At 41.6% G+C, this 23,903-nt stretch overlaps 1 protein-coding gene across 1 annotated transcript in view; it reads left to right on the top strand.

The window, feature by feature from the left end:
• Positions 1-22,348, top strand: part of FBXO34 (F-box protein 34) — a 56,535-nt gene extending 34,187 nt beyond the window's left edge. The window contains exon 2 of the mRNA XM_049767157.1: positions 18,772-22,348. Within this exon, the coding sequence (XP_049623114.1) occupies positions 18,772-20,899 (2,128 nt within the window). The 3' untranslated portion in view covers positions 20,900-22,348. The remainder of the gene's footprint in view (positions 1-18,771) is intronic.
• The last annotated feature ends 1,555 nt before the right edge of the window (positions 22,349-23,903 follow it).

The following is a 23,903-nucleotide window of genomic DNA, read 5'->3' as shown; positions in this document are numbered from 1 at the left end:
TTCTGGTAGTATGCTCTGGTGGTAATGATGGGTTTTGTTTGTTTGTTTTACAAAAGTACTAATAGTAGTTGCTAATAGCAAAATACTATATTGTGTCCAAGTATTGTCGTTTCTCCCTCCCCAACCTCCACCATTGGCTTGTTTTGGTGGATTCACTAATATTTAATATCCTGGAAAGTAATCATTTGTTATATAACACACTGAAAATGTTTTCCCTTTCACTTGCCTGTCTTTTACATTTTAATGTTATATTTTTTCTAATAATAAAAATTTCTGGGGCTGGAGCCATGATGCAAGGGGTAAGGCGTCTGTCTGCCTTTCCCACACTAGCTTAGGCTGGACTGAGGTTCGATCCCCCGGCGTCCCATATGGTCCCCCAAACCAGGAGCAATTTCTGAGCGCATAGCCAGGAGTAACTCCTGAGAGTCACCGGGTCTGACCCAAAAACAAACAAAATTTCTATTTTGTCAGATATTTTAGTTTTTTTTTTAACTTGATTGATTGATTGCTTGTTGGGCCACACACAGTGGTGTTCAAGGTTACTCCTGGCTCTGCACTCAGAAATCGACCCTGGCAGGCTGGGGGACCATATTGGGTGCCGGGAATGGAACTGGGTTCTTCCTGGGTTGGCCGAATGCAAGGCAAATACCCTACCATTGTGCTATCTCTCTGACCCCTATTGTAGTATTTTATAGCATTTGTTAAGGAAAAAGTTACTTCCTAGTAAGATTTTGAAATAATTTTTATTATACTTAAATGTATTATTACATTTTACATTTTACTCATCTGACACTTTTTTTTTTGGGGGGGGGGCATACCCGGCGGTGCTCAGGGGTTACTCCTGGCTGTCTGCTCAGAAATAGCTCCTGGCAGGCACGGGGGACCATATGGACACCGGGATTCGAACCAACCACCTTAGGTCCTGGATCGGCTGCTTGCAAGGCAAACGCTGCTGTGCTATCTCTCCGGGCCCTCATCTGACACTTTTTAAGCTGTGTGTGTGTGTGTGTGTGTGTGTGTGTGTGTGTGTGTGTGTGTGTGTGTGTGTTTGGGTCAAACCCTGTGATGCTCAGGGGTTACTCCTGGCTATGTGCTTAGAAATCGCTCCTAGCTTGGGGGACCATATTGGATACTGGGGAATCAAACCACAGTCCATCCTAGGTCAATGTGTACAAGGCAAACGCCTTACCACTTGTGCCACCGCTCTGGCCCTAAGCTTTTTTTTTTTTTTTTTTTGATAAAATTAGCATTTACCTTTAGACTCAACTACCCAGTTTTCTCAAATTGCCATGCTGCTTTTTATTTTAAGTTCACACTTGGTGGTTTTGGGGGCTGATAATGGCTCTGTCATGGGGTGGTAAATTGATCCTTGTAGTCAAGGTAGTCAGAATTAATAAACCAAGATACTCATATGGGAGAAATGGCATGGAGTGTTGTGGCTTCCAACTTCTTGGTCCAGAACCTGCTAAATGACTTTTCTTTTTTGACTAGCTCAATCCACAACTGAGGCAGAAAGGGTCCAGTGACAAAGCACCTTTCTCAAGCTAATCCAGTATAGATGGGCCTTTTGCTTGTAAGAAGAGGTAGGTGAGAAGGAAGGAGGAAGCTGGTGAATCTTTGTTTTGGGTAAAACAGGATATAATTCAACAGTCAGGTACCTTATGGTGCTAGGGATTGACCTCCTGCATGCAAAGCATGTACTCAGCCCATTTAGATATCACTATGGACACCACTAATCTACCTTTTTGTATCCATAGGTTTATTCTAAATGTTTTCTGCTGATGGAATCATACACAATATGACCTTTCCTGTCTGTTTTTTCACGAAGTATGGGTTCTTTTTTTTTTTTAAAAAAAAAATTTGGACTAAGGGCCACCGCAATAGCACAGAATAGCACAATGTGTGGGTTGCTTGTCTTGCATGTGGCCAAACCAGATTTCATCCCTGGCATCCTATATGATCCCATGCACCACCAAGAGTAGTTCTTCAGCTCCACCAGATGTGGCCCAAAAAGAAAAGAAAAATTAAGAATCTACCTTGGGGGCCTGAGAGGTGGCACTAGAGGTAAGGTGTCTGCCTTGCAAGTGCTTGGCTAGGACGGACCTCGATTCGAAAGCCAGGGGCGATTTCTGAGCGCATAGCCAGGAGTAACCCCTGATTGTCAAACGGGTGTGGCCCAAAAACCAAAAAAAAAAAAAAAAAAAAAAAAGAATCTACCTTGATACAGGGATTTTTCTTTAAACTGCTAATGTTTAAGAATCACTGGACTTGCTTTATTTGTTTTTGTTGAGTAAGCACTAAACAAGTTTTTCTTCTCTAGACACTTGATCACTAATATGCAAAAACATTCCTTGTGTGTGTATCAGGTCTAAGAACCTCTGTTCTGGAAAATCTGTAGTGTTCTGTTGAATGGTGGTATTGAGATCTGCATGCTAGAATACATAGTTCATGGCTTTGTTTCTCTTATTCAATCCTCTTTTTTTGTTTGTTTTGATTTTGGGCCACACCCAGCAGTGTTCAGGGGTTAGTCCTAGCTCTATGCTTAGGAATCGCTGGGATGCTGGGGATCAAAGCTGGGCCAAGTGTATGCAAAGCAAATTATTTACAGCCGCTGTAGAGCCACTGTAGCCATTCCAGCCCTTATTCAGCCCTCTGAATCCTTATATTTCCCTCACTAAAAGCTAAACGATTTAAAATCCTGTTATTTTCAGAGTCAAGAAATACACTCCTTTATACGTTTATAAATATACTCCATAATTGGTTCTGCTGTTCCTCCCACCTCATTCCTTGTTAAAACAATAAAAAAGCTAGAGAATACTTTGAATATTCAGTCAAGTGGCAAATTATCTCTCTTTAGGGTGCATATAACCATAGTAACAAGAAGCCAACTTATTCTTAAAGGTGAGGCAGGAAGTTGGCCCATTGCTTTTCAGAAGAATTTGACACAATCCAAATATCTTTTTGTTGATTAGACACCAGACTTGCCCAAGGTATTTCTAAATATCCTCAGCATAAACAAGGCAGTTTGAGATAAATTTGTAGGAACAAGAATCCCAGTTGCTGCTCACATTACAAATTCACCAAACATATCCAAATGGGCTTTACATTCTTTTTTTTTGTTTTTGTTTTGTTTTTGGGCCACACCTGGTGTTGCTCAGGGGTTACTCCTGGCTATGCGCTCAGAAGTCGCTCCTGGTTTGGGGGACCATATGGGACGCCGGGGGATCGTCCTAGGCTAGCGCAGGTAAGACAGGCACCTTACCTCTAGCGCCACCGCCCGGCCCTGGGCTTTACATTCTGCCTTTGGTATAATTAAGCATCTCCTTATTAAGGCTCATTTATCACCCACTCTATCTTCCCCCTTAAAGACAGTGGGGAAGGGGCCGAAGAGATAGCATGGAGGTGTAGGGTGTTTGCCTTGCATGCTGAAGGACGGTGGTTCGAATCTCGGCATCCCATATGGTCCCCTGAGCCTGCCAGGAGCGATTTCTGAGTGTAGAAACAGAAGTAACACAAAAACAAAAACAACAACAAAAAAAGACAGTAGGAAAGGTCTGGGAGATTTGAGAATAAATAAGGCAAAATTTAAAAGTGACTTTAGATTTTTTTTTTTTTTTTTTTTTTTTTTTGTGGTTTTTGGGTCACACCCGGCAGTGCTCAGGGGTTACTCCTGGCTCCATGCTCAGAAATTGCTCCTGGCAGGCACAGGGGACCATATGGGACGCCGGGATTCGAACCGATGACCTTCTGCATGAAAGGCAAACACCTTACCTCCATGCTATCTCTCCGGCCCCGACTTTAGATTTGGTTCACAGTTCTTAAGTAATCTTTGGTAAATTGTGGATAGATTTTGAAATGCCTATTTTAGATCTTGCTGTTGCATTTTTTGGCATTTAACAGTTGTTCAAAGCTCTAAGATTAGAGGAGAGAGGGCTGGTGAGGAAAAAGGAATAGATAAAGGATTTGAGAATTGCTGCTTGAAACATCAGTCTTAATTTTTGAAGGATGTCAAAAGTAAAACTTGATTTTTAGGCAGCTAGTAAAATATTAAGGGTTATCTAATCATTTAGTTTGTGATAGAATTAGAGCATTTAGAAAAAGAAAAGTAATTTATTTTGGACTATCAGTTTTGTTATGGATGATGATGTCAAAATACATAAATAGTAATTATCAAGATAATTTCAGGTACAGAATAGAAAAGCAGTATAAACACAGGGGGAGGCTTATTTCTTTGTTATTTATATTTTTTTGTTTATTTTTATTTACCACATTTGGTAGTACTCAGAGGTTATTCCTAGCTGGTTTTAGGGATTCCTTCTGGCAGGCTTCGGGAACCATTTGTGATGCTGGTGATTGAACCTGGATCAGTCACTTGCAAGGCGAGTGCCCTACTCTCTGTTCTATTGCTCCAACCCCATTATTTATATTTGACTTCCGACCACTCCTGGTTATATTTACTGTCTATGCTTGGAGGTTGTTCCTGGGAGTGTTCGAATGACCATGTTGTGCCAGGAGTTGGACCTGGGCCATTTACATGTAAAGGCAAGGAAGACATGCATGAAGGCCAGTGAAATAGTTCTGCTTCTTTTCATGTGGCTGGTTGACAGTGGGTCCAGAGAACATTATTAGGAGTGATACCTGAGTACATACAGCTGGGTATGACTTACTTCCTCTACCCTCACCCCCCCCCCAATTTTTTTCCATCAACCTTTTTGAAAAATAAAATTTCAGGGCCCGGAGAGATAGCACAGCGGTGTTTGCCTTGCAAGCAGCCGATCCAGGACCTAAGGTGGTTGGTTCGAATCCCGGTGTCCCATATGGTCCCCCGTGCCTGCCAGGAGCTGTTTCTGAGTAGACAGCCAGGAGTAACTCCTGAGCACCGCCGGGTGTGGCCCAAAAAAAATAAAAAAAAAAAAAGAAAAATAAAATTTCATACTATAACCTTTTCATAGTATAGCTTTACATATGTGTATCAAAACAACAATTCTTTTCGTGGGGCAGCCACCCATACCCACTTGTACTTCGGTCTACTCCTAGCTCCATTCTCAGGGGTAGCTCCTAGCTATGTACTCTTATGAATAATCCAAGCCTTCTTCTTGATTTTGATTCCTGGAGATGGAACAATAGAAATAGATGGCTCAGATTTGGAATTTTGGTCTCATTATGAATTAATAAATTATCAGTGATAATCTAGACAGGGGTCTCAAACTAGCAGCCCGAGGCCCGTTTGCAGCCCTCCGTACAACATTTTGTGGCCCTGCCCTAGAGGAATCTTTTTTTGTTTTGTCTTGTTTTGTTTTGTTTTGCTTTAGTTGTTTGGGTCACACCCCCCAATGTTCAAGGCTTACTACTGACTTTGCACTCAAGGATCACCCCAACTTTGCCTCCTGTGGCCCTCAGGTAAATTGAGTTTGAGACCCCTGATCTAGAACAAGCAGTGATAAAAGTGGGTTTCTGTTCCTAGTTATGTAATCATAACTAGGTGGTCATTTTGATTCCTTTCTGATGTTCAGAATTTATAGTTTCAAGAGTAGGGATTCTACATATTGAGGGGGGACCACACCCAACTGTACTTTGGGGTTACTTTTCAATCTGTTCTCAGGAATCGCTCTTCACAGTGCTTGGGGGAACCATATGGGGGTGCCAAGGATCAAATCCAGATCAGCTGTGATTAAAACTAGTACCCTGTCTGCTCTATTATTATTATGGCCTTGAGAGTAAGGATTCTTTTAGTAAACTGAAAAGATTTTTAGTGGATGCTGTTTACTAACATTTCTTCCTTTTTGAGGAGTGAAGGACACAGGACCAACCCTGACTTTCTTCTTGTTCTTTTTTTTTTTTTTTTTGGTGATTCTCAGGGGTTATTCCTGGCTATGCACTCAGAAATTGCTCCTGGCTTGAGGGACCATATGGGACACCCGGATCAAACCGAGGTTTGTCCTGAGTCAGGTGCATGCAAGGCAAGCACCCTACTGCTGCAGTAATGATCTGGCCCCATTTCTTCTTCTTTATCGGTTTTTGGGCCATACCCTGTGGTGTTTAGGAGTTACCCCTGGCTCTGAGCTCAGAAATTGCTCCTGGCAGGCTCAAGGGGGTGGGGGATATGGGATGCCAGGATCCAACCTGGGTCCATCTGGGTTGGCCACATGCAAGGCAAATGCCGTACCGCTGTGCTTTTGCTCTGGCCCCAGCCCTGACATTTTTTTCTAAAAAAATGTGTCTGGCTTTAAGATTTTCTCTTATCCTGCCAGGGCTTCCTCTTTCCTATATTGTTCAAAATAAGGAAGAAAAGGTTGATTTTTAATGTTATTTTCCTTTACTTCATAACTAACCTTTGTTTTCATGTTAAATGATTATTTTCCTTGCTCACTTGTTTGTTCTTAGTTTTTTTTTTATTTATTTTTTTTATTTTTTGTTCGATTGTTTTGTTTTATTTCCTAAATACTTACCTCCCTTCTGCATCTTCCTACAGGAGAACTTGTGGTGTAGTTATCTGTGGATTTGATATATGTCTTCTTTAATCTTGTAAGAAATTTCTGAGTGGCACCAGATAGCCATGACATTCTTCTGTCTTTCCATGCAAATTTAGTGTCATTTTTTGAAATAAGATATATTGTAGAATGTTTTCATAGGGAAAACTGATTCAACTTAATAAATTTTTTTGTAACTCAGTTTGATGTATTAAATTTTAGTGGTTCTGAAAATGATAATTTTAGATAAATCATTTCAATCACTATAGTGATGTTGAATAAGTTTCAGTTTGAGTTTTTTTGTTCTTGTTTTGATTTTTGGCCTTCACATAGTAGTTAGTATTCAGATGCTTCCTGACTCTGTTCCTCTTGGTTTTTGTTTGTTTATTTTGGTTTTGGTTTTTGGGTCCCATACAGTGGTACTCAGGAGCTACTCCTGGCTTGTGCTAAGAAATCACTCCTGGCAGGCTCAGGGGACCCATATGGGATGCCGGGATTTGAACTGGGGTCTGTCTTGTGTTGGCTGCATACAAGGCAAATGCCTGGTTTGAGCCCTGGCACTGCATTGTCTCTTGAGCACCTGCTAGCTGACACCCCCAAACAAAAAGGTAGCAAAAATTGGCAAAGGGTGTGAGGGTGTGGTGATCTGAAGTTTTGGGTCATTTTGTAACATTTCCAGTTCTCACCACTTTTGTTGTTGACTTTTTATTTTTTTGGTTTTTGGACCATACCCAATGGCACTCGGGTTACTCCTGGTTCTATGCCCAGAAATTGCTCCTGGCAGGCTCAAGGAACCATATGGGATGATGGTAATTGAACCCGGGTCTGTCCCAGGTCACATATGCAAGGCAAACACCTTACTGCTGTGCTGTTGCTCCGGTTCCTTGATTTATTTTTTGACTCAATGGCTTATTTAAACCCTCTTTCTTACCTTTGCTGTTTTGGTGTTTTGGTATGCATAGTTTTGCCACCTCTTAACAACACTAAAATATGATCTTTGGGTATCATGTTCTCCTTTGTGATTTTGTTTGTTAATAATTAAAGTAGTTATTAAGTTTGTTAATAATTAAAATAACAGGGTGCGTAGACTTAATTCAGGGAACTTAGGGTTTTCTATTAAAGTAATGAAACAATGTTGGATTTAAAAATGTTAAACTATTAAATGTAAAACTATTATATGGAAAGAACTAAAACAATCAATAGAACATAATTTATATCTGTAACTCTTAAAGATAAAAGTATTTTACACTTATTGGTGTGTCCTCTTCCTTTGGGTATGTTAGAATCTGTTTTATCAGAAATTTCTTATGTGCTGATTCAGTGCTGATTTGGCTTTTTTCAAAAATATCTATGTAAACAATGACCTAAGACAGCTGTGTTTAATACAGTAAAGGAGATGGTCAGTGTTTCTTGTTGAAATTTACTTTGTATTATAGTATTTAATATACTGATTATCTAAAAAGTAAGAAAGTTGACCTCGTCTGTCTGGAGGTTATTAGCAATGTGAAAATTATTTTGACATTAAACTAATAGTATTCACTTATCGTGGAAGTGTTTGTTCACGTATGCTTGGTGAGTATAGATTTTGAAAACAAATCCGATACTCCATAGGAATGTTTAGGTAATAAGAGTTTTGGGATGTACTTGAGGAGCTAATGCTCAAGACATTACACTTTGTGTTGTAGAAAAGGAAATCAGTATTAAAAGTGACCATGTCCTGGAAACATACTCTGTCTCTATCTCATTTCTGGTAGAGAAGAAACTAAATCAAGAAATGATGGGTGGTGTCTCAGTTATACCTACTTCCTGGGCTGTCCAAATATTGATTAGTCAGATACTCATTATAGTATACTTAAGAGATTTCTTGCTTGATTCACTAGTTTCTTTTAAGTACTTAGATTTAACATTGCATTCTGATAACATGTTTGCCATGTTCAAGGCTGCATGCTCTGAACTAAAGAAAGAAGTTTGAAAAAAAAAAAAAAAGAAAGAAGTTTGTATACTTATCTTTTAAGAGTCTATAGTGTCTTAGGGGAGATGAAAATTAGCGAAGTGTCCTAAGGGAGGCACTATCTAGGAATTACAAGGAGGTGTGTAGAGTAGCCATTTTAGAATATGGATGGGTGGGCAGTGGATGTGACTTGGATAGGGAAGGGCCTTGTTGACTGAATGGTTTTAGTACTTCCAGTGAGTTAAGATGTTAAGAGGTAGAGAAAAAGGGCTAATCACTACAGTGAAGGTAAATGGAAATGACAAAGGGAGGAACCAAAGCAAGAAACCTTTAATCAGAAGCCATGAGATTTCCCAAAATTCTGTATACAAGTGTTTAAAGTACACACACACACACACACACGCACACACGCAGTAGGGGCGGTGAGTTTGAGAGATTGAGGGTCTACTGTGTGAACAGTTTCTCTCCTTTTCTCTCCTCTTGTTCTCTCCCCTCCCCTTTCCTTCCCCACACTAGCTGTGTTGAGGGTTTACTTCTGTCTGTATTCAGGGATTACTCCTGAATACTGGTGCTTGAGGGGACCATAAGTAGAACTGGGGATGGAGCAGGGGTTGCCAATGCAAGGTATCTTAGCTTCATATTGTCCCTCTGGCCCTGGAAGTAAAGTTTACTTTGCATCACTCTCCTTTTATGTGTAATCGGTTCTTTGCTTGATCCTATGGGTGATATAAAAAATCAAAATCTTTTTTTTGCTTTTGTTTTTGTTTTTTGGTTACACCGTCAGCGCTCAGGGGTTACTCCTGGCTCTATGCTCAGAAATCGCTCCTGGCAGGCTGGGGGGGACCATATGGGATGCCGGGATTTGAACCACCATCTTTCTGCATGCAAGGCAAATGCCCAACCTCCATGCTATCTCTCCAGCCCCCCAAATCAAAATCTTTAAGGGTAAGAACCATTGATTTCATGAAAGACCCAGAGAGGTAGTACAGCAGGTATATCACTTGCTGTGCACATGGCTGGAGCAGCAACAACAGTGGTTCAAATCCTTACATATAGGTTCCTTGAGCACAGGGATATCCCTGAGCCCAGTGTAGCCCAGCCCATCTCCTTTCCCACCTCTTAACCTTAAATGTTCATGATATATAAAGTTTTCTTTTTGATTTTTGTTTAGCTTGGATCTGCATATGCTTATTTATCATTATATCTTTGACTATTTCTGGACAAAGAAAAACATTTCTTTCAAAATGAACTTGCATTGACTTTGGTTTGTAATTTATTTTTCTCTTTCAAGATGGAATACCACTGGGACTTGAGGGCATAAAGATTTCAATGATAAATAAACTATTTCTAATTAAAAATTTCTATATAGCTGATTTGGTGCCATTTTGGCAAAACTTTTAAATTTTCTATTGATTATTGTATAATCAATCACATACACAGTTTTGTTTAAAGTACTGTACAGAGGACCATGTGTTTCAGTGGTAAAGCTCAAATCTTGCATGTGTAAGACTCAGGATTCAATTCTGAACAGGGCAGGTTATCTAAATTTATAAATGACCTAGCTTTTATCAAGGTGAACTGCTGCTTCTATAATCAGTCATTTAAAAATATTCATTATGCTTAAGTCATTTTCTTTTCTTTTCTTTTTTTTTTTTTTTTTTTTTTTTTTTTTGGTTTTTTGGGCCACACCCTGTGACGCTCAGGGGTTACTCCTGGCTATGCACTCAGAAGTCACTCCTGGCTTGGGGGACCATATGGGACGCCGGGGATCGAACCGCGGTCCATCCTAGGCTAGCGCAGGCAAGGCAGGCACCTTACCTCTAGCGCCACCGCCTGGCCCCAAGTCATTTTCTAAATTTGTGAAATGAGAGTAATAAAGTGTCTCATAGAGTTCTGAAATTGAAGTTATGAAATATATATATAATAAAGCTTTTTGGCATGTTTATGTGTATGCTAATATATACCAATGGTTACATTGTTAGTGATTTTTAATTTTATTTTTCCCTTTCATATGAATGAATCTGGGCCTAATTATTTTTATTTTATTTCATTTTGGGGGGTGGTTGTGTCATACCTAGTGGCACTCAGGAATTACTCCTGGCTATATGTCCAGAAATTACTCCTGGTAGGCTTGGGGACCATAAGGGATGCCAGGAATCGAACCAGGGTCTGTCTGGGGTTGGCTGCATGCAAGGCAAATGCCCTGCTGCTGTGCAGCCCCCCAATTTTTTTGGTTTGTTTTTTGGGCCACATCTGGCAACAGGGGTCGGCCGCATGCAAGGCAGTTTGCCCTACCGTTGGGTCACTGCTCTGGCCCCCAAATTGTTATTTTTAAAAGTTTGTGATGTCTTTAAATAACAATTCATGAATTTATTTAAATGCTTATTTAAAGTTGTAAATGTTACATATATTTTATGCAAGATAGATTCAGGCATTAGTTGGACTCAGGTTACTGAGTGAGAAATCAAAAGCCATCTGTTATATATTTTGTTCCCTTTTTGTGTGGTTATTTCTGTGATGTCTGGGGGTTATACATGTTGGTAGCAGTATTTTGCTTACACACTATTTTGCATGTCCTTGCTCATTGAAGTATATTTTGATGATAGTGAAAGCTATCCATGTTTTGGTCTTGACTGCTGTGTCTTCCAGGGTTTTTTTCTTTTCTTTTTTTTTTTGTCATGTTTTATTTTAGGGCCACACCCATCAGTGCTCAGGGATTACTCCAGGCTCTGCGCTCAGGAATCACTCCTGGTGGGCTCAGGACCATATGGGATGTAGGGGATTGAACCCAGGTCTGCCATGTGCAAGGCAAGTTCCCTACCCGCTGTTATACCTACTAGCCCTTCAGGTCTTTTTTTTCCCCCCCACTGATTGCCTTACGTTTTTTCTATCTCTTTTTAAAATCTTTGTTTCGTTGCTTGCTATTTACTTCCTGTTTAATTTCCAGTAATAGGTATTGGGTAATGCAGGAAGAACTTGGTGCCCTATATCTGAACCAGGAAGAAGTAATAATGCATCCAAAAGTCTGAGTCCTGCCTTGAGGGACTTAACTTGAGTCCTGTAAGACTGCTCTACGTAGGGACCCACTGGAAATCCTCAGATAAACCACAAGAATGCATCCCTGTTTGCTAAAATAACATCATAAACACTTTTAGGCTCATTCATCACTCAATTGGTTTCAAATAAATTTATTTTCTCTTTAATAAAAATTGTAAACTAGGGCCTGGAGAGATAGCACAGCGGCGTTTGCCTTGCAAGCAGCCGATCCAGGACCAAAGGTGGTTGGTTCGAATCTCGGTGTCCCATATGATCCCCTGTGCCTACCAGGAGCTATTTCTGAGCAGACAGCCAGGAGTAACCCCTGAGCATGGCCGGGTGTGGCCCAAAAACCAAAAAAAAAAAAAAAAAATGTAAACTAGGAAATTTTTATTACATAAAAAATATTGTATTGAGGTTGAAAAGCTTGCTTTATATGCAGCCAGCTCTGATTTGATCCCCTGCATCCCATGTGGTCACCAGAGCCAAAATAACCTCTGAGTATCTCAAGATCTACATTTTTCCCCACAAGCATTAAAACAAGTTGGCAGGGCCAGAGCAATAGATCATGGAGCAGGGTGTTTGCCTTGCATAGGGCTGACCTGGGTTCAATCTTCACATCTCATATAGTTCCCTGAGCCTACCAGGAGTGTAATCTGAGCATAGAGCCAGGGGTAGGTGTGGCCCCAAAACCAAAATAAATAAAATGAATTAACTAGAAAATTAGAATGTTTTTCTTGGTATTAGCAGTGTAAATTAGCGTTTTCCCTTTGGTATAATTACTAAGATATATCTTGTTATAAAAATACTATAATTTACCTCAGAATTTAACTTCTAGGAGTCTCTAAGGGCAGGCATTTTTCTTGAAATGCATAACTTTACATTCATAAAATTGTATATTATAACATTCAGGGTTGGAGGGAATGGTTCAAACTCTAGAACTTGCACATTTGCAATTAATGGATTTTGGAGACCATGTAAATAAAATAGAAAATGTTTATTGGTGGAACTGGAGAGATAACATAGCAGTAGGGTGTTTGCCTTGCACGTCGATGACCCGGGACAAATCCGAGTTCAATTCCTGGCATCCCTTATGGTCCCCTGAACCTGCCAGGATCGATTTCTGAGTGCAGAGTGTGTCCGAGTTTGTCCACCCTCCAAAAAAAAAAAAAAAAGTTTACTGGTGATGTATGTGAAGTCATACAAATAAGTCAGGATTTTAGAGGATAGGCCTTCTGGGGTCTTTTAACTGTATTTGTGCAGAGGCCTAATAACCAGGCCCTGAATTTATCCTTAAACAGTTCTGTATATCTTGTTATAAACATCACCTTTCATATTTTGCTTAAGGAATTCCAGATTCTACACTACAGAATGGATGGTAGTGGGTTTTATAGATGGATGAACTTTCTGTATAGTCAGGGAATAGTTCTTTTTAGAGGAGCCAGGGAGCTTTGCTGTATACTACGTTTATTGCTTAAAAGTCTATTACTGGCTTTGGCTTAGAAGTGAACCCTAGTGATACTTGGAACTATATGTGGTGCCAGTGACTGATTCTGAATTTTGGTTGTTGCTGGCTCCAAGGAAGTTCTTTACCTTCTGTATTAAATTTCCAATTCCTTAAGGAAAAGTGTTACAAGAGAGGTGAGACAAACCTTCTAGTATATGAGACATAAGTCCCAGTTAGATTACAGTTGAACTCCTCAGTGACTAGAGAGTTTGTTTGTTTTGTAGGGTGGATTTCTCACATTTACTCCTTGGAATTTATTTTAGGTCCCATGTTTAGATTGACTTTGATAAAAATCAAAGTAGCCATTTTTTTTCAGTATCTTGTTGACACCAGAAGCCTTTTTTTTTTTGGTTTTTGGGTCACATCCGACTGCGCTCAGGGGTTACTCCTGGCTCTATGCTCAGAAATCGCTCCTGGCAGGCTCAGGGGACCATATGGGATACCGGGATTCGAACCACCGACCTTCTGTATGAAAGGTAAATGCCTTACCTCCATGCTATCTCTCTGGCCCACCATAAGCCTTTTTTATAAGTGTAATTTTAGCTTGAAAAAAAAGTTTTTAGAGTAGTATTCATATTAAATGGTACCCTATCCAGTGAGTGCACAGTCTTCGTCAATGATTATTAAGAGTTCTATTTGGAAAGAAGAAAGAGTGCTAAACAGCTGGTCACAGACAGGACTCTGGTTTAGGCCTTATTTTATGGGAACGTGGCAGTTCTATTTCTGAAATCTATCTTCTACCTATCTACCCCCTTCCAAGATGACTAATGAAAGTCTTGATTTGCCAGCTCATTTTGTCAACATTGATGCTGTAAAGACTGTTTTGTTCAGTGCCTTTATATTTATTGAGTCTGGGGCCGGAGAGATAGCACAGTGGTAGGGAATTTGCCTTGCAAGTTGCTGATCCAGGACTGACTTGGTTCGAATCCAGCATCCCATATGGTTTCCCGTGCCTGCCAGGAGAGATTTCTTAGTGCAGAGCCAGGACTAACCCCTGAGTGACGCTGGGTGTGATCCAAAAACAAAAATAAACAAACAACAAAAAGTATTTAATCTGAATTTAAGTGTGTGTGTGTGTGTGTCTACAGTCACACCAAGCAGGCTCAGTAAGACTGTTTTGTTAAAAAAAAAAAAAAAAAAAAACTGTTTTGTTCAGTGCCTTAATATTTATTTAATCTGAATTTGCGTGCGTGCGTGCGTGCGTGCGTGCGTGCGTGCGTGCGTGTGTGTGTGTGTGTGTGTGTGTGTGTGTGTGTGGTGTCACAGTCATACCGAGTGTGTGTGTGTGTCTCAATCACACCGAGCAGGCTCCAGTTAATACTCGCCCTATCCTTAGTAGTCACTCCTGGCAGGCTTGGTGGGCCATATGGGAAGCTGGGGATCAAACCCAGGTCAGCCACATGCAAGACAAATGCCCTACCCATTATACTATTGCTCCAGCCCTGAATTAAAAATAATTTTTTTGCCACACTCAGTGATGCACAGGGGTTTCTTCTGGCTCTGCACTCAAAAATTACTCCTGGCAGGCTAGGGAGACCATATGGAATGCCAGGGATAGAATTTGGGTTGCCCTACCCACAGTACTATCTTTCTGGCCCCTGAATTAAAATTTTTTTAATCTCTTCTTTCTTCAAGGAATAAGCTGTTTTAAAATTCAGTTACCCGTAGCAGTGTTAATGGGTGAGTCTGTTCACTGCCTGTCTATGGTTTAGATACTTGGCTCAGTAACAAAGTCCAGGGGATGGAGAGTACAGCGTGTATGGCACTTGCCCGGTGGCTGACCTCGGTTCAATCTTTGGTATCTCAAATGATCCTCTGACTCCTACAGGAGTAATTCCTGGGTGCAGACGTAGGAGTAAGCCCTGGGCACCACCCAGTTGCAGTGCTCACTGAATCCTTCACCTTCAGGACTCACCCCAGGTTCTCTTAGTTAAAGCTTAAGAAAAGGTAATAGTGCTAATTGGGGGTCCCTGCAGTGCTTATGTGCTTATATGTCCTGTCCATGGTTTTTTTGTAGTACTTATAGTGCACCCAGAAGTCACTTACAGATCCGGGAGTATTTGGGAGACACAAGAGCTTTCAGGATCATGCATAGAGCATATGGGACAGCAGTGATTTGTACTTGCAGGCATGTACTCTAAGCTTCTGCAGTATCCCTCTTGGTCCTCATTTAATCCTTTATTGACCAGATTCACCCCTATGCAAAGACTTGATTTTTTTTTTCAAGACATGAGATTTAACCAAAATCCAAACACTTTTAAGGAAGTCAGGTTAAAATATTTTTTCATAACTTAAGTTTGCAACAGTTCACAGTCTTTAAATTAGTGTTTTCTAGCTTTTGGGAATTAAAACCACGTGATGAGTTTAAAGTGGGGGGGGGGTCGGAAATAGAGCACAGGAGGGGGCTTGCTTTGCACACCACTAGCTCCAGTTTGGTCTCCAGCATTGAGTATGTTTCCTGAGCACCATTAGATGTGACCCAAAACAAAACAAGTTTAAAAGGACCAAAGGATCACTGGCATTATCTGAAAGCAGTATTTTGGCCTGGACTGGAGGAAAGTTATTACATTTTAATATATTCATTGTAACATCGCACCTTATTTTCCTGGAAAGAATTTAAGGATTGAGTCAAAGAATTTCAGATTTTGTGAAAGAATTTGCTCTGGTTCACTTTCTCACCTCCTTCTCACTCCTTCTCTGAGCTTTGACTGTCCTCCCTGAACTCAAAGATGGGGCACATGATGTAGATAGAGTCTAAAACTCAAGTAGAGTCTAAAACTGATGGCTCCTTACTGTTACATACATTTTTCCCGAGTTTGTAATAGTACTATCTATATATTCAGAAACTTCCTAGTTTAAAGTAGTCCCATTTGATTAGCATTTAAAGTTTAAGCTGGTTTTTTTTGGTTGCTTGTTTTTGGGCCACACCCAGTGGCAAGCTTGGGTGGAGTGTGGCCATATGGGATGCTGGGAATATAACTCAGTTCGGCCATGTGCTAAACAAATGCCTTACTTTGCTGTGCTGTCACTCTGGCCCCTGTTTGATTTTTTTGCTGACCCTTATTTGATGTTTTTGTTTGGTTGTTTTATGTTTTTGAGCCATACCTGGGTTACTCCTGGCTCATCACCCAGAAATCACTCCTAGCAGGCTTGGGGGACTATATGGGATGCCAGGGATCAAACCTGGGTCAGCCACATGCAAGGCAAATGCCCTACTCTCTGTGTTATAGCTCCGTCCCCCGTTTGTTTTGTTGTTTTAATTGCCTTAAGTTTTGCTTTTTTTAAATTTTGTTTTTATTTTTATTTGTTGATTGATTGGTTGGACCCAGCTGCATTTAGAAGCCTCTCCTGGCTCTACACTTAAAATCATCCCTGGCAGGCTGGGGGACCATATGTGATGCCGGGAATTGAACCTGGTCCCTCCAGGGTCAGCTGCATGCAAGGCAAATGCCCCATCGCTGTGCTATTCATCTGGCCCTCTTAAGTTTTGCTTTTTAAGTAACATGATTCATCTTCATCTATGGATCTTGTAGTAATGATTCTGGTGAATAAGCTTTCAAAGGATGTGGTAGAGCAAAGCAGGAAATAATCTGATGTTGGGGGGGGCTTGAGCGATAGCGCTCTGGTAGGGCATTTGCCTTGCACGTGGCTGACCCAAGACGGACCTCAGTTCAGTCCTAGCTTCCCAAGCCAGGAGCGATTTCTGAGTGCATAGCCAGGAGTAACCCTTGAGTGTCACCGGGTGTGGCCCCAAAACAAAACAGAACAAACAAAAAAATGTCCTCTTTGGGGCCAGAGCGGTGGCGCTTTGGTAGGGTGTTTGCCTTGCACATGGCTAACCCAGGACAGACCTAGTTCAATCCCCGGCATCCCATATGGTTCACCAAGCCAGGAGTGATTTCTGAGTGTATAGCCAGGAGTAACTTCTGAGCATCACTGGGTGTGGCCCAAAACCAAAAAGAAAGAAGCTGATGTGTCCATGAGGAGCTAACTACCTTGAAAAGGGGCCTAATTAGGCTTTCTGAAAAATAGTAGTGAAAGACCATTAGATAATAATGAGAAGCGGGGGACATTTTAGTGGCTTGGTGCCTAGATATGATGTAGATAGGGTAAGGAGTGAGAAGTCTTAAGTGAATTGACCTTCTGGTTCATTGGAACTGATTTCAACCAATACTATATTTTTACAATTTCTCACTTTGCAGTACTTTTTTACTTTATGCCTGGGATGGGGAGAAGTTAATACCCCAGACAACCTTTAATTCGTGCCAACAATGCCTAACATTGCTTTCTAAAGTGAAGAGGAACTACACAGAATGATTCTTCACCTTTGAAATGTCATTCTGAGTGCATTGAATGCCTTTAATTGCTTTTCTCCTTAACCTTCCTTCACTTCTGTTCCCTAGGATAACTCCTGCTTTATTCCTACTTAAAAATAACCTGATAGTGATGTGTCTGTTGAGCTGACTTTATAGATTAATAAATGCAAACAAAAGCTTTCTGTAATCATATTTTCTTTTTAAGGTCTCTATCAATAACATTTAAAATAATATATGGGGGAAGAAGTCAAAGAGAACATATTGTACAGTGGGAAAAATAAGACACATATTGGTGTAGTCTTAATTTATCACAGACTGTAATAATATTATATCATTATGCAAGAATTTATTAGACTTTTAAAACAACTTCCCTTTTAATTATAAAGGGTTTGAAGGGATAAAGAAAAGGGGCCAGAGCAATATCGCAGTGGGTAGGGTGTTTTGCCTTGTAAACGGCCAACTCAGGTTCAATCCCTGGCATCCCTTATGGTCCCCTGGGTCTTCCAGGAGTAATAAGTGCAGAGCTAGCAGTAACCCCTGAACACTGCTGGGAATGCCCCTCCCCAAACAAACCAAATAAAACAGAGATAATAATTGGCACAGAGAAGTAGCAGTTAGAGGTGCCTTTCTTACTCCATTATCTATTCATGTATCTTCATCTTGTTATGAATGTAGGTAGCTTTTTCTGTAAGATTTAATTATAGAATATAATGATGAAAAGCTATTAAAAACACTACAGAAGGAGGTACTGGTTTTGGGGGGAGAGTATAGCTGGTAGGGTGCTTGTTTTGTATATGGCCAGCCTGAGTTTGATCCCTGCCATCCCATATGGGCCCCCAAGACTGCAAAGAATGGAGTACCAGGAATAACTCCTGATTATCAACAAATTTAGGGTCCACCTCCCCCAAGGACTGTTCCTACATACCTGGGACACAAATTTCTATAGATCAGAAACTAATCTATTTATCTGTTAAAAGAATTTGTGGATCTGGGGCCGGAGAGATAGCATGGAGGTAGGGCATTTGCCTTGCATGCAGAAGGAAAGTGGTTTGAATCCCGGCATCTCATATGGTCCCCTAAGCCTGCCAGGAGTGATTTCTGAGCGTAACCCCTGAGTGCTGGCGGGTGTGACTCAAACCCCTCCCCCCCCCCAAAAAAAAAAAGAATTTGTGCATCAGGGCCAGAACAATGGCACAGTGGTAGACCGTTTGCCTTGCACGTGGTTGACCTAGGATGGACTGCGGTTCTATCCCCTGGCGTCTCATATGGTCCCCCAAGCCAGGAGCGATTTCTGAGCGCATAACCAGGAGTAACCCCTAAGCGTCACTGGGTGTAGCCCAAAAACCAAAATGAGAGTTAATGAAGACATTCCACTGGAAAACTGATTTAAAAAAAACCTATTTCATTTATTTGCTATAAACATCAAAGACTAAGTAATTTTTTTCTTTAAACAAATCTATTTCTAATCAAATATTTGTTTCTTTCTCATAGAGCCTCTGTTATGCACCTAAAGCAATATTGGAAACTCCAGAAGAAAGTGCAACCTCTAGAAATCCGCAAGGAAACTTCAAAAAGACTTGTGAACCACCAAAAAGGTCTCCGTGATGAAAAGTGCAAAGCTGACTACATGAAGCCAAGCACTTTTTCTTCAAATCCCACCCTTGGTAAAGCATCATCTCGGAAGCCTTTTGGGATCCTTTCTCCAAATGTTTTGTGCAGCATGAGTGGAAAGAGCCCTGTAGAAAGCAGCTTGAATGTTAAAACCAAGAAGAATGTACCATCTGCAACAATCCACCAGGGTGAAGACGGGGAAGGACCTCTGGATATCTGGGCTGTTGTGAAGCCGGGAAATACAAAAGAGAAAATCGCTTTCTTTGCTGCCCACCAGTGTAGTAACAGAATAGGATCAATGAAAATAAAAAGCTCCTGGGATATTGATGGGAGAGCTACTAAAAGAAGAAAAAAATCAGGGGATCTTAAAGAAGCCAAAACGCAGTTGGAAAGGATGCGGGACGTCAGCAACAGGTGCTCCCCTCCTGAGCCTTTTGCCTGTGGCATTGAGCACTGTTCTGTGCATTATGTGAATGACAGTGGGAATGGTATCTATGCCGGAAGACCTCTGTCCGTCATACAGATGGTCGCCTTCCTGGAACAAAGAGCTAGTGCTTTGCTGGCCAGTTGTACGAAAAACTGCACCAACTCACCTGCTGCAATAAGGTTTTCTGGGCAATCCAGGAACGTGCCCCTTGCCTCCGAACCTTTCTCCACCACCGGAGCTTGTGAAGAGCCCACAGAAAGAGGATCTCTTGAGGTGGGTGAGCCACCAAGTGAGCCAGTCCGTGTCCTTGACATGGTAGCAAGGCTGGAGTCCGAGTGCCTAAAGCGGCAGGGCCAGCGTGAACCTGGGAACCTTTCAAGGAATAATAGCTTTCGTCGGAATGTGGGCCGGGTGCTGCTTGCAAATGGTACTCAGGCTGATGAAGGCAATACGAACAAGGGTGCTTTGGAAACTCCTGACTCTCAGGCGAGTGCTGTGGGGTCTGAGTCTGTGGACTGCGACCTCTCAAGAGCTGGCCCTTGTTCTAAGGGGGACCAGATCTGGGATGGTACTCCTCAGGGCTGCCCCTCTATGCCCGCAGATGTAAGTTCCCACACGGACAGTGCTGACTTGGAGCCAGATCAGTCAACTGCCATGAAAACCAGCAATAGATATGCTGTGGAAATGATCGAGGCACTTGTTGGCTCACCTTTTCCTTCTCGAACCTGTCCTCAGGCCATTGAATTGCCCACAGATGCTTTTGATTGCATAAGCAGAGAGCATGTGCTGCATACCAACCAAAATCCAGACCAGCGAAGGAAAGAGTCTCTGTGCATTAGTATCACTGTGTCCAAAGTGGAGAAAGACCAGGCTTCCAGTTTGAAGTCTGGTGAAGACCCACTTCCAGGAATGTTGTTTTTTTTGTCCCCTGGTCACCAGTCGGACTGTTCCCAGTTTAGTAAAAGCACAATAGAAGAGTCTTCCGAGGCTGGCCAGCTTAAAGGCGTAGTTGAGGATGACAGCGCTTCCAAGGAAAGAAGTGTTTCCGTCTCTCCTGTGGAAAGCACGTCACTGGTGCTCGAGGCATCCAGTTGGAAGAAACAGGTGTCTCATGACTTTCTGGAGACCAGGTTTAAAATCCAGCAGCTTTTAGAGCCTCAGCAATACATGGCTTTTTTGCCCCATCACATTATGGTGAAAATCTTCAGGTTACTTCCCACCAAGAGTTTAGTGGCTCTTAAATGTACCTGCTGCTATTTCAAGTTTATCATTGAATATTACAATATCAGGCCTGCAGATTCTCGTTGGGTTCGAGATCCACGCTATAGAGAGGATCCCTGCAAGCAGTGCAAGAAAAAATATGTGAAGGGGGATGTGTCCCTATGCCGGTGGCACCCCAAGCCCTATTGCCAGGCACTGCCCTATGGACCAGGGTATTGGATGTGCTGCCACCGGTCTCAGAAGGGCTTCCCTGGCTGTAAGCTAGGGCTACACGACAATCACTGGGTTCCTGCTTGCCATAGCTTTAATCGAGCAATCCATAAGAAAGCAAAAGGGACCGAAATGGAAGAGGAATACTAGTGCAAGGCAACAAAAGAACTTGAATTTAAAACTCAACCCCACCTCACTCTGTTTTGCAAGGGAATGTTGCCTCTTCCGAGCCCTTCAGGAGAATCTCTGTCGTATTCCATCATGCCTGCTATTGCTTATACATTATTTTTATTAACTTAATTTGCAAGCTGTACAAGAAAATGGCTCTTGTTGTACAGTGACGCCTCACATTTGATCCAGGGTGGTTTTCTAATTTGACTCACTTGGCTGTGAATTTATGCCTGTTTTCCCAAATTGAATTCATCCTCAAAGAAACAAAGATGCAATTGCCACCATCATAAGACATTCAGAAGGATTCATGGCAGACTGTGCAGGCGGTCCCCAAAAATGGGGCTTCAGAAACGTTTTGAGCACTGGCACCATATTTGATACAAGTAAAGAGTGTTCTGTGGGGGGAAAAAAAGCAATGCTCTTAGGAGAAAAATATGCTTAAAAAGGAAAAGCAGGCACCTTACTTTAAACCTTGTATGCTTGATCCTGTGAGATTGATGTTTGTGGTTGGAGATGGAGTTCATGCCCTGTGGTGTTTACAGTGTATATAATGGTTGTGTTTCATAGGGCTATGAAAGTGCACATTAAACCCTGAGCGCCTTTACCTTAGATGAGTGCTTTTGGCCCCTCTGTATATGACACTATTAAATCCAAGTTGTATATAATGGATAGCTGATTGAACATCATAATCTCCACAATGCAGCTAGGATAGTGTTGCGGCTACAATTGTGTTTTTTTATTGTCTTAAATTTGTACATCCTGTATAAAATATGAATGTTTCCCAAATAAACTATGAATGTTTCCTGTATAATATATGAATGTTTCTGAGAAGAAACTCTAAAATAGTTAAGCAAGTTAACCTATTGAGGGCCCGAGTAGATAGTACAGAGGGTAGGATGCTTGCCTTGCACAAGTGCAGACTAACCTGGGTTCTATTCTTGGCATCCCATATGGTTCCCAAGCCCTCCAGGAGTGATTTCTATGCATAGAGGCAGAAGTATAACACTGAGCACCTCCAGGTGTGGCCCAGAAAACACCAAAAAAATAAAAAATAAAAAAATCTATTGAGAGAATACCAAATAATGGTTAAGCTGGACAACTTTTAAATTCGCTTAGAGAAGAATCCTTTATTCTATTTTAGTGATCCACCAAGAACGAGAGAATACTACTGGGGCCAAAGTGATTGTATAGTGGCTAGGGGACTCACCTTACACAAAGCTGACCTGGGTTCCATCTCCAATACCACATATGATACCCTGAGGACTGTCAGTAAGTGCAGAACCAGGAGTAACCCCTGAGCACCATGGGGTGTGGCCCAAAACAAAACAAAGGAATGAGAGAATAGTATATATATATATTCAGATTATAACATTCTTGTCTATTGTCTGGTTATAATTTTTTAACCAATAAAATGCATCTTAAATGGGATCCGAGTTTTGCTAATTTTTTCACCTCTTTTTACGAGGTAATAGTGAAAGATGTTATGAATTAGAAGAATTTCAAATGTTTTGGGTTGGAAGTTTTTTCTTTGGTCATGGAAAAGACTTTCCTCATTTAAGCTTTTATCTTTGCAACTTTAGCATATTTTGAGTTCCTTGTCTGTGCAGCACCATTTCCTGTTGGATGTGGTAGCATCGAGGACAGTTTTTTTTTTTTTTTACCAAAGTGGGAGGTATTATTCGAAATGGTGTACAGTGACAACTGCATACAGCTGTTGGAGGTGGTTTCTGTTTGCTTGTAAGAAGGTATGTTTCAAGGGATCAGCCCTGAGTTTTAATTTTTTTTTCTGATGTGCATGGTCAGGTGAATTTAGGAATCTCTGATTTAGCATATTCTTATGACTTGTCCAGGCATCATTTATCATTCAAAAATTTCTGAATACATTTTCAGGTTTGTGTGAATGTAATGTTTGGTGAGGCTGGGAGGCTTAGGCCCTCAGAAAAGTGGTAATGGTGTAGAACCAAAAACCTTTCAATCATTCTAAGCTTTGAGTTTAGTCTTTGAGTTTGATGAACCTGTGACAGTTACTTCAGGGGAAGACATTAAAGGGAAATTTGGGGGTGGGGACCAAATAGCTTCAGCAGGTCAGCCACAGGAGCAGTGCTTCCTTGAGAGGCCTGGGGATGTCACTGGACTTGGAGGGGTTGCTATCTGAAAAGGGGCCATAAGAGTGAAGTGTCACTGCTGAACTTTTCTGCCCTCATAGCACATGTGAGATCTCTCTATGTGCTAGGCTCAAGCCCCCAGGCTCATGGATTCATCCATGATAGCCCTGAGCCCATCAGAGTCCTTCCTTATCACTTGACTGCTGAAAAGTGCTTTGCCCTTGGGTGCTCCTTTCTCTACAGTCGCCTTTGATAAGCAACTCACTCTCCTGGCTGGTGTTCCCTAGGCAACCTATTCAGATTAGTAGGTTTTCAGGTGGAACAAGCTGAGAATACCACAAGCCACTCAGAAATCAGAGAGTCCTTTTTGCACTCTGGCAGGAAGCAGTACCTAGAGCTGTGGGTGATAAGAGAGGATTTCAGTGGGTGCCACCTCTTCCTGCTCTACATTTGTCTGAACTAAAGCTTTTCTCTTAGAAGAAAGAGACTGTGCCCCCTAGTGCCAAGCTGGGGAAACCAGCCTCATTCATTTCTGCAGAAAAGAGCTCAGCCTTCTTGCTTTGCTTCAGGTGCTGGCACTGACACCAGGGGCCTAGGTGGAGCTTTGCCCTCCCGCCCAGAAAGAGAAACCCTTCCAACCTCTACTCCCACCCCCACATCAGCTTTTTCCCCTGGTATCTGCCAATATCTCAACTGATAGTTCAGTATGGATCACACCCTGAGGCATAGAAGATACAGAAGTGGAAGCTCTGGTCCTGAAACTCACAGTATTATGAACCAATGGGAAATCAGTAGTTGGTGAAAAAAACAAAAACAGAAAAATGGCTCCAGCCCCTGGGGGCACATTTGTCACTGCTTACAAGGCATCAACTTTGGGG

Source organism: Suncus etruscus, chromosome 2 (assembly GCF_024139225.1).
Source record: "Suncus etruscus isolate mSunEtr1 chromosome 2, mSunEtr1.pri.cur, whole genome shotgun sequence".
NCBI lineage: Eukaryota > Metazoa > Chordata > Mammalia > Eulipotyphla > Soricidae > Suncus > Suncus etruscus.
Note: the sequence above shows the minus strand (reverse complement) of the source record. Positions and strands in the feature narration are given on the sequence as shown.